General features: G+C 44.8%; 1 protein-coding gene across 1 annotated transcript in view; it reads right to left on the reverse strand.

Annotated features, from left to right (window-relative positions):
* Positions 1–11,566, reverse strand: part of LOC118941036 (uncharacterized transmembrane protein DDB_G0289901-like) — an 11,823-nt gene extending 257 nt beyond the window's left edge. The window contains exons 1-2 of the mRNA XM_036951372.1: positions 10,774–11,566; positions 1–2,760 (exon numbers count right to left, since the gene is read on the reverse strand). The exon at positions 1–2,760 is cut by the window's left edge and continues 257 nt beyond it. Of these exons, the coding sequence (XP_036807267.1) occupies positions 585–1,241 (657 nt within the window). The 5' untranslated portion in view covers positions 1,242–2,760; positions 10,774–11,566 and the 3' untranslated portion in view covers positions 1–584. The remainder of the gene's footprint in view (positions 2,761–10,773) is intronic.

The following is an 11,566-nucleotide window of genomic DNA, read 5'->3' on the forward strand; positions in this document are numbered from 1 at the left end:
AACCTAACACCTTTCTGGGAATGGTGGAGGTCAGTTGCTTGGTTCTGCAACATTGTCAGCACATTTAAGGCATTTTACAAAAAAACAACTATTTTCTTGGAATTTCATTCCTTTAACAGAACGTTTCCTAAAAGGTCAAACATGGTTACATTTAATTAAACGTTTTATTATTTTTTTGATTACCTTGAATGTCACTTCTACTTTTTAAAGTTATTTTCAATTGGAAATTACATTAAGTACTGAGCTTGAACAGACAGTTTCATGTCCTGTAAATTAAGTCCATTATCATCATTCTAAATTATCAAAAGTGTCATCATGGACTTGTTGTTCAGAGTCCCACGCCGCTGCCCAGAGTCCCACGCCGCTGTCCAGAGTCCCACGCCGCTGCCCAGAGTCCCACTGCACTGTCCAGAGTCCCACGTCGCTGCCCAGAGTCCCACTGCACTGTCCAGAGTCCCACTGCACTGTCCAGAGTCCCACGCCGCTGCCCAGAGTCCCACGCCGCTGCCCAGAGTCCCACGCCGCTGCCCAGAGTCCCACGCCGCTGCCCAGAGTCCCACTGCACTGTCCAGAGTCTCACGTCGCTACCCAGAGTCCCATTGCACTGTCCAGAGTCCCACGTCGCTGCCCAGAGTCCCACTGCACTGTCCAGAGTCCCACGCCGCTGCCCAGAGTCCCACTGCACTGTCCAGAGTCCCACGCCGCTGCCCAGAGTCCCACGCCGCTGCCCAGAGTCCCACGCCGCTGCCCAGAGTCCCACTGCACTGTCCAGAGTCCCACGTCGCTACCCAGAGTCCCACTGCACTGTCCAGAGTCCCACGTCGCTGCCCAGAGTCCCACTGCACTGTCCAGAGTCCCACGCCGCTGCCCAGAGTCCCACTGCACTGTCCAGAGTCCCACGCCGCTGCCCAGAGTCCCACGCCGCTGCCCAGAGTCCCACGCCGCTGCCCAGAGTCCCACTGCACTGTCCAGAGTCCCACGTCGCTACCCAGAGTCCCACGTCGCTGCCCAGAGTCCCACTGCACTGTCCAGAGTCCCACGCCGCTGCCCAGAGTCCCACGTCGCTGCCCAGAGTCCCACTGCACTGTCCAGAGTCCCACGTCGCTACCCAGAGTCCCACTGCATTGTCCAGAGTCCCACGTCGCTCTCCATAGTCCCACGTCGCTGCCCAGAGTCCCACTGCACTGTCCAGGGGGTGGGTGAGCAGCCAAAGTGAAGGTGTTAAAGCAGTCCTTTCTCATCCATCAGAGGAAGAAAAACAACATTTATCTGTTACTAGGCAGCCAGGGAAAGTGTCTCCTAGCAACCTGAGCTACCTGCAGCAGGGGGGAGGTGAGTGATGCAGTGGTGAGGCCCATGTGATGGCTGCTGCAGCTCTTGGAGAGCTCAGAATAAAATCTCTGGCTTGGCTGGAGCAGGGAATGATGACATCACCGCAGCAACGCTGTATGAGATGGGAGGAGGAAGAAGCAGAGGAGAGGAAGGACACATGAAGGTGGACTAGGGATGCTGGTGGTAGGGAGGGAGACATCTCTTTGTTGATCCAGTACTGTAAAGCTTAGCAGCAGCTGGGATACCAGGGAATAATTTCTTCCAAAAATAGTTCTGGTGCTCCTGTCCTCATGCTGAGCATATTTAGATCATTGGATGTGCATTGGACACTGTATCCTGTGTTTGATTAAAGGGATGCAGAGAGGGGCTACTTCCTCTGTCAATTCACTATCTGTTCGAATAGGTTACTATTACTATACTAGAGCAGGGGTTCCTAAACTTTTTAAACTTGTGACCCAAAATGACCTTCCCCCTGTGACCCTAATCGTTCTTCAATGACCTAAATTAAGAAGAGATATACAAATAGTGTGTGATTATAAATTATTCCTGTAACTCGCGACACACCTCAGATGCCCAGGGCCCACTTTGGGTCCACTCATGGTTTAAGAAACCATCCTCAAGAGGATGGGCACGATTCCTTTATCTCTCTTGTACTTTCCTCTGTGTTAATTGAGGACAATGCAGCAGCTCTAAGAATAGCAAAGTGAAATCAGTGGAGGTCAGCTTTAGCTCAGCGCATTAGAGGAGCCGCAGTGTCAATAGAGCTGACCTCTCTGCTCCGTTGGGATCTTGGATGAGGCAGTGTCAATAGTACTGACCTCTCTGCTCCGTTGGGATCTTGGATGAGGCAGTGTCAATAGTGCTGACCTCTCTGCTCCGTTGGGATCTTGGATGAGTCTGTGTCAATAGAGCTGACCTCTCTGCTCCGTTGGGATCTTGGATGAGTCAGTGTCAATAGTGCTGACCTCTCTGCTCCGTTGGGATCTTGGGTGAGTCTGTGTCAATAGTGCTGACCTCTCTGCTCCGTTGGGATCTTGGATGAGGCAGTGTCAATAGTGCTGACCTCTCTGCTCCGTTGGGATCTTGGATGAGTCTGTGTCAATAGAGCTGACCTCTCTGCTACGTTGGGATCTTGGATGAGTCAGTGTCAATAGTGCTGACCTCTCTGCTCCGTTGGGATCTTGGGTGAGTCTGTGTCAATAGTGCTGAGCTCTCTGCTCCGTTGGGATCTTGGGTGAGTCTGTGTCAATAGTGCTGACCTCTCTGCTCCGTTGGGATCTTGGGTGAGTCTGTGTCAATAGTGCTGACCTCTCTGCTCCTTTGGGATCTTGGGTGAGTCTGTGTCAATAGTGCTGACCTCTCTGCTCCGTTGGGATCTTGGGTGAGTCTGTGTGACGTCTCCTTCTCCTCAGTCTTTTGTTCCACTTGCTGCAGAGAAAAGAAGAGAACCAGCTCATGGATTTGAATATCCACTGTTGAAATGGGAAACCAAATCTGGTGATATGACACCACTTTTAAATCCCAATGACACCCTCTACCCTACTGTTTGGTGTACTGCTTTTGACCAGAGCCCTACCTGGTCCTATATGGGCTATGTGTACCATAGGGGGAGCCCATCTTGTTGGGTTCAAGAGTTGGACTGTGTATATTACCTCCCTTCAAGTAGTCTCGTTGGAAGTAAATCGAGTAGCTGGCTAGCATGGACGCAAAATGTAGTTCTGGGTGAAGAGATTACCCTTCTAGTTCCCAAATCTCTTTCTAACACATCTGAAACCTCTCACTTTCCCCATGCCTGTTTCTTAAGCCCTTTTCTAGACTAATCCACAACTAGAGTCTAATGTAATGTATCTGCCCTTCCCTGCTGTGCTGCAAGTGGATTTACGAGAGCTGGATCTGTAGCAGCCATGTCTAGCTACATACGTTTCCATTCTTTTTTTGTTGTCATACAGTGATTATCTCCACACAGGATTTACCCACTTATGGTTGCCATCTATGATGCTTTGCTCTGAGCCAAGGTGCTTCAAGTCAATGTGGGCTTGAAGCTGGAGCCCACATCACAAGGTTTGACACATTCTATAAGGAATCTAAATGACCATTAAAATGACCTGTGGGAGATGTTGAACTTAATCAGATACCTCATGACATCATCAGATCGGCCCATCCCAGTAGAGACTAGATTATGTTTCAGGAGGTGCTGCATTACAGCTGACGGCTTCAATCGGTATGTGCCCAATGTGTGAATTGGGAAAGGGGGAAACCTAGTCAGTTGTACAACTGAATGCATTCTACTGAAATGTCTTCCGCATTTAACCCATCCTCTCTGAATCAGAGAGGTGCAGGGGGCTGCCATAATTGACATCCACGTCTTCGGCGAACAGGGCACAGGGAACAGGATATAGCTGCCTTGCTCAGGGGCAGAACGACAACCTTTTGGTTACTGGCACAATTGGTAAAGCTATCCAGCAGATTGTCAGATGTTCCTTCAGAGAAACATTTGTTTGCCTTTATATTGTCTAACGATTATATCTGTGACATTTCCTGGGATATGACATTTATGGATCATTATGTGAAACGTCCAGCAGCAGAGAGACAGACTAGCAGGATGTATTTTCCCCTCTAATATCTCTGAGAAGACGAGTCTGTCCAGGACAAGCTGTCAAACTCACTGAGCTGTGTCATAGAATATTACTAGCGCAAATTGCCAATATGCTGGACTGTAGAGAGAGCATGATGAGAACTCTGCTGCAGCAATCTTGATTCCCTGTCTTGTCTATCCACCAAACCTAGTCTCTGTCCATCAAACCTAGTCTCTGTCCACCAAACCTAGTCTCTGTCCATCAAACCTAATTTCAGCATTACCGCACAAATGGAAGATGTAAGTGGAAGGGGGAAAGAGTAAGGAACTTTCAGCTCTGCATTAAAAAACTAAATTGGTTAAAGAAAATTGTGATAAATAAAAAAGTATACCAGTTTCATTTCAGGACCAAAAAAATAACAACTGTGCCATATAGATTGCAAAAGAGATTTTCTATGTACCGATTCCAGCAGATTCTGCTGCGAGGAGGCAGAGTCATTAGATCATTTATTTTGGTACTGTCCATACATAGCTTGTTTTTGATCACAGATCCAGGAATGGCTAAAGAATTGCAACATTTACCTGGAGCTAACTCTGCAGATAACACTACTGGGTGATTTGAAGTCATAGTGTAATGTCTGCTTCCAACTCACACTCTCAAACACGTAGATCCTCTGAACACAGCTCACTTTCCAGCCCACTTTCCAGCTCACACTCTCAAACACACAGATCCCCTGAAGGCCACTCACCCTCCAGATCCCAATCACCTGAATTCTGATCACCTGTTCACACACCTGTATGTCATTATCACACCTATTTAGTTCATTTCTTTGCACCCCATCTTTGTCAGGTATTGTTTGTTTTATGACACGGTGGTTTGAAGCGCTGGGTATCCCGTAATTGACTCCTCCCGGCGTATGATCGTTTTTGTCTGCCTCACTAATGACTCCCTTTGTCTATTCCCTGTCTGTACTTTAGCCTATCGGATTTCCTGTTATCAACCTATTGCCTGATCTCCCGGACTATGTTACTAGCCTTTTCCCTGCCTGTACTGTTGCCTTTTTGGACCCCAGCTCTCTGCCTCCCTTCATGTTCATTACACATAGTCAACTGATCAATAATATAATAATACTTTCAGCAGAAAATGCTATCTCTAATTTACATTCTGAAACTATGAGAATGTGAAACATCACAGCACAGTTGAAACATATATGGCAAATAGATATCCAATATGGATGGTGTTAAGAGATAGATGGGAGGGGTTGAATGGAGCTGGAGGGTGGGACTAATAACAAGATAACATGTCAAATACACTGTGTCTGTAAAATGGATATAGATTCAGAACTTTTGTTAAATATTACAGTAAAAAATGTATGGCAAATATAAATCAAACTGGATGGACATCAGAAATAGATGAGGTTGAGGGGAGAACTAAGAACAAAACATAACTATTGTAAAATAGATTGTGTCTGTAAAATGTATATAGTATGTATAAACTGGAAGTAGAAGCCTAAGTGTTGTTATTCATTAGTTTACTCAGATTAGGAGAAGGAGGGGTGGTAGGGTTAGTGGAAAATAATAAAGGAAAGTATATTTAAAAAATATATGTATATAAACTCAGCAAAAAAATAAACGTCCTCACGGTCAACTGGGTTTATTTTCAGCAAACGTAACATGTGTAAATATTTGTATGAACATAACAAGATTCAACAACTGAGACATAAACTGAACAAGTTCCACAGACATGTGACTAACAGAAATGTAATAATGTGTCCCTGAATAAAGGGGGGATCAAAATCAAAAGTAACAGTCAGTATCTGGTGTGGCCACCAGCTGCATTAAGTATTGCAGTGCATCTCCTCCCCATGGACTGCACCAGATTTGCCAGTTCTTGCTGTGAGATGTTACCCCACTCTTCCACCAAGGCACCTGCAAGATCCCGGACATTTCTGGGGGGAATGGCCCTAGCCCTCACCCTCCGATCCAACAGGTCCCAGACGTGCTCAATGGGATAGAGATCCGGGCTCTTCGCTGGCCATGGCAGAACACTGACATTCCTGTCTTGTCTGGTCCAGTGATGGTGGGTTTGTGCCCATAGGCGACGTTGTTGCCGGTGATGTCTGGTGAGGACCTGCCTTACAACAGGCCTACAAGCCCTCAGTCCAGCCTCTCTCAGCCTATTGCGGACAGTCTGAGCACTGATGGAGGGATTGTGCGTTCCTGGTGTAACTCGGGCAGTTGTTGTTGCCATCCTGTACCTGTCCCACAGGTGTGATGTTCAGATGTGCCGATCCTGTGCAGGTGTTGTTACACGTGGTCTGCCACTGCGAGGACGATCAGCTGTTCATCCTGTCTCCTTGCAGCGCTGTCTTAGGCGTCTCACAGTACGGACATTGCAATTTATTGCCCTGGCCACATCTGCAGTCCTCATGCCTCCTTGCAGCATAACTAAGGCACATTCACACAGATGAGCGTGGACCCTGGGCATCTTTCTTTTTGTGTTTTCAGAGTCAGTAGAAAGGCCTCTTTAGTGTCCTACAGTGGAAGTCAGAAGTTTACATACACCTTAGCCAAATACATTTAAACTAATTGTTTCACAATTCCTGACATTCAATCCTAGTAAAAATGTCCTGTCTTAGGTCAGTTAGGATCACCACATTATTTTAGGAATGTGAAATGTCAGAAAAATAGCAGAGAGAATGATTTATTTCAGCTTTTATTTCTTTCATCACCTCATCTGCACACACTGTATATATAGACCTTATCTATTGTATTATTGACTGCATGTTTGTTTATTCCATGTGTAACTCTGTGTTGTTGTTTGAGTCACACCGCTTTGCTTTATCTTGGCCAGGTCGCAGTTATAAATGAGAACTTGTTCTCAACTAGCCTACCTGCTTAAATAAAGGTGAAAAAAAAACAATAATTCAGAAGTTCACATACACTGAATTAGTATTTGGTGGCATTGTTTGTTTAACTTGGGTCAAGCGTTTCGGGTAGCCTTCCACAAGCTTCCCACAATAAGTTGGGTGAATGTTGGTCCATTCCTCCTGACAGAGCTGGTGTAACGGAGTCAGTTCAGCCCACAAATCTTCTATAGGATTGAGGTCAGGGCTTTGTGATGGCCACTCCAATACCTTGACTTTGTTGTCCATTTTGCCACAACTTTGGAAGTATACTTGGGGTCAGTGTCCATTTGGAAGACCAAGCTTTAACTTCCTGGCTAATGTCTTGAGATGTTGCTTCAATATATCCACATAATTTTCCTCCCTCGTGATGCCATCTATTTTGTGAAGTGCACAAAATAGATGGCATCACAAAGTACCCCCACAACATGATGCTGCCACCCCTCTATTTTTGTTTCATCAGACCAGAGGACATTTCTCCAAAAAGTACGATCTTGTCCCCATGTGCTTTTTTATGACGGTTTTGGAGCAGTGGCTTCTTCTTTGCCGACCGGCCTTTCAGGTTATGTCGATATAGGACTCGTTTTACTGTGGATATAGATACTTTTGTCCCTGTTTCCTCCAGCACTTTCACAAAGTCCTTTGCTGTTGTTCTGGGATTGATTTGCACTTTTTGCACCAAAGTACATTGATCTCTAGGAGACAGAACGCGTCTCAGTCCTGAGCGGTATGACGGCTGCGTGGTCCCATGGTGTTTATACTTGCATACTATTGTTTGTACAGATGAATGTTGTACCTTCAGGCGTTTGGAAATTGCTCCCAAGGATGAACCAGACTTGTGGAGGTCTACATTTTTTCCTGAGGTCTTGACTGATTTCTTTTGATTTTCCCGTGAGAGGCATTGAGTATGAAGGTAGGCCTTGAAATACATCCACAGGTACACCTCCAATTGACTCAAATGATGTCAATTAACCTATCAGAAGCTTCTAAAGCCATGACATCATTTTCTGGAATTTTCCAAGCTGTTTAAAGGCACAGTCAACATAGTGTATGTAAACTTCTGACCCACTGGAATTGTGATACAGTAAATTATAAGTGAAATAATCTGTCTGTAAACAATTGTTGGAAAAATGACTTGTGTCATGCACAAAGTAGATGTCCTAACTGACTTGACAAAACTTTAGTTTGTCAACAAGAAATTTGTGGAGTGGTTGAAAAACTAGTTTAATAATGACTCCAACCTAAGTGTATGTAAACTTCCGACTTCAACTGTAAGTTTTCATGACTGTGACCTTATTTGCCAACCGTCTGTAAGCTGTTAGTGTCTTAATGACCGTTCCACAGGTGTATGTTCATTAATTGTTTATGGTTCATTGAACAGTGAAATGCTGAATACAACAGGTGTAGTGAAATGCCTACTTACGTTCCCTTAACCAACAATGCAGTTTTAAGAAAATGCCAAAAGAAAGTAAGAGATAAAAATAACAGCAGTAAATAACAATAGCGGGGGGCTTTATATTCAGGGGGTACTGGTACCGGCTGCCTGTGGAAACACAGCTTTAAGTGACCACTGTGGGTATCAAACCCACAACATCAGTAATGTTACAAACACCAATGACTGAAGCTTCATGGGCCAGTTGCTTATTTTTTAAACTATTTTACCTGGCAACAAAGCAGGTCAAATTCATATGGTGGTTTTAGTATGACAAACAACTCTGACTTTCTCTGCCGACTCAAATGTTTAGTTGCAGACCTGGGTGTGTGTGCGTCCTATTTTCCCCTCTCCCCTCTGATAATACCTTCTCATAAATATAAAAAACGAACTGGTAAACAGTCCAGTCAAAAACAAAAGACACTTATGACCTGTCCTAGATGGTTACCACCCCTTCTCTAACCCCACAGAGCACGCCCACGTGTGAAGTGTCAACACAACGCCTTCCATAAGAATACATTTTTCATCCCCTTTTTCAAGTTAACCTGCTGGTCATTTCAACGGATCAGAGATCAGAGGAGTATGCTACAAAGCAGGATGAATTACTTTGTCAGTTAACTTTTTAAACAACCAGAAATAACTATAGATTTTTTTGGTGAATTAAGAAAACTAAACTCAAGTATGTGTTTTGGTTGTTGAGGCAATTAGACTATGCCAATTTCAGTCTTATCTTTCAATTTTGCCAAGTTATCTGGCTAAGTTATTGATCTTGCTTTGTAGTATACCCCTCCGATCAGCTCTGGGTAGTTCACTCCTTGTTGATCACAGGGTTTGTGTTGAGTTCCTAATCCCTGCTTTTGTTTGGAGGAGAATGGGACAGCTACGGGCCAGTGCAGATTGATCCGAGGGATTTTCCAACTCCTCCTTATAGGGCACAATAAAGGCTTTATCCCTGCAGATGCCAGACCAGAGCTATGCCCCACCAACAACAACTAAATACCAAGCTATCGGGTGACGGACTGGAAGGGCTAGAAACAGCCATTCTGAAAACCATTTGAGTCTAAAAATCCCTCTGTTAAAATCAAATGAATGGTTTCGAAATGAGCGCTTGTGAAACGAGTTGTAATTAAAACTCCTCTGAATTGAATATACACGTTACATTTGAATGACTTATAGGAAGGGAGTGGTGAAGGAAATAAACCAACTGGTGGTTTCAAGAACAACAAAACTGCAACAGCTTAATTTGACTCCTCAGAAACAAGCCAAAGCTTTGCATCAACACCGGTAACCACAGGCCCACTAGAGAGCTGTAGCTTAGATATGACTCTAGAACACTGGGCCAGGAACGTTAGCTTACATTTTCATTGTATCTACTGTACATAGCCACCGTATAGATTTAGGTAGGGGGTGATTCAACCCGGTTGAAGGGCGACATGTTGAGAAAGTCTTGATGGAAGAACACTATCAATGCACAAAAACAACCTCACACAGTAGGCTACAAATGTTAGATCTTAATTTGACCAGTTTCTAACAGCAGGGAAATAATCCTGCCGTAACAGGAAATGTGAATTATTGTGTGGATTATAATTAATGGACATTTTTGTAAGGGTTGATACATTTTTAGTTAGGGCAAATCAAGTCAGACATTTAAAGTGGAAATTACAGACTTTAGAATCCTTTTTAAACCTTGAATACACTACAAGTTGCATTTCCTGCTGTGTTGTACATTTGCTGCAACAACAGGGAGATCAAATTAAGATCTTAAATCTGTACTTAGTTTACATGGACGTCCTCCAGGGCACTATCTGTAAAGTGAAACACTATGCCGTCTAACCAGGGGTCATGGAGATAGTTGCCAGGGCGACAATGATTGTTATCATCTTGATGGTGTTTCATTTCGGGGTGCTCTAAAATGACTTCTGTCACATAGCACTTAGCATTGGGTGCATGTTTGCGACACAATTTTTTTGCAGCTAGCTAGGGGACACTCAACTGCTCTGCTGTAGAGGTAGTTCTTCACCCCCTTATTTGAAACTGACAGCTTGTTAACATTGTACGGGTTCTGCAGTAACAGACAGTACATCTCCCGCTCTGCCCTTCCCCCTTCCAACCAACTGAAGATGGGCTATCATCATGTCTGTGGGTCACATGATAACCTCTAATCAGCAGGGATGACATTATTCTGGTTAGCTCTTCTGGTTAGCTGTATTTCATAGATTAGTTATTCCTACTACACACAGAGGTCACACTGCTCCAATCCACCATTCTCCTCACAAAACAGCTCTCATGTGGCTACCGCAAGTTCACTCTTCACGATACACATGATGTCATAAAACTACAAATACAATAAAACTATAAATACATAAAACAACAATACCTCCACTAGCTTTCTCCATTATGGCATGGATGTCATTTATGTCCTCTTTATGGGTTTGTCAAATAACACACTGGGATAATCTTGGTGTGGGAGTTCTCACTTTTAGTGTGGTTTACTGTTTGTATCAACACCCAGGAGGGATTTTTCTCACCACAAAGTAGTGCAGCAACGACTCACAGCTGCCCCTTGTCCATCCGCTGTCCGTCAACATGAGGGATACGCCCCAGGTCTGACACTACTGGGAATCCAAGCCACAGCAGCATCTATAGGATACAAAGAGCAGCAGGATTTTGAGTTGGAAGCTGCCCATAGGCACAGGTCTGAAATCAGTTTAATCTCCCCAAAATCCTGACCTTAATCACTAGGGAGGGAGATGTGAAACTGTCCTTACATCAGCATATTGGGGCAACTTTGTCATACTCCTGAGCCAAGCTGACACGAGTGTGGTTTATGTTTCACCTTGAGATATCTTGCAGCTGGACGTTTTCTCACTATCAAATACATTTCATGTGTGCATGTATCTCTACCAGCCTTCACTCTCAAAGCTTTAAGCCCCCTTGAGTACCACTCTAAAACTGAGATTGCTTGTTGCCACGTAACGCTTCATCCTATTTAAACATTCCGTCCCCCACCCCCCTCCAACCGTCTCATGTCAGCCAACATTGCCTCTCTTCTATGCAGACTCTGAGGAGCATCCGTGTTGTTATCATGCTCCCTGGCTGGCTTTATTCTTAGCTCTGCTCAGATGTGATAAAAGCCAATTGGCCAATCAGGTGGAGCCTCTCCCCTGCCGAGCCCAGTGATGTCATCAGACAACCCCCACCTCCTGTGACGGACAGGGACCACAGAGATCTCCCAGCCATGTTGCTACTACTAGCATCTGTAGGAGGTCACATGACCAGTGATGCTGTAGGAGACCCATCCCCGAAGCTGGGAGGCCGGGA

This window comes from Oncorhynchus mykiss, chromosome 18 (assembly GCF_013265735.2).
Source record: "Oncorhynchus mykiss isolate Arlee chromosome 18, USDA_OmykA_1.1, whole genome shotgun sequence".
Lineage (NCBI taxonomy): Eukaryota > Metazoa > Chordata > Actinopteri > Salmoniformes > Salmonidae > Oncorhynchus > Oncorhynchus mykiss.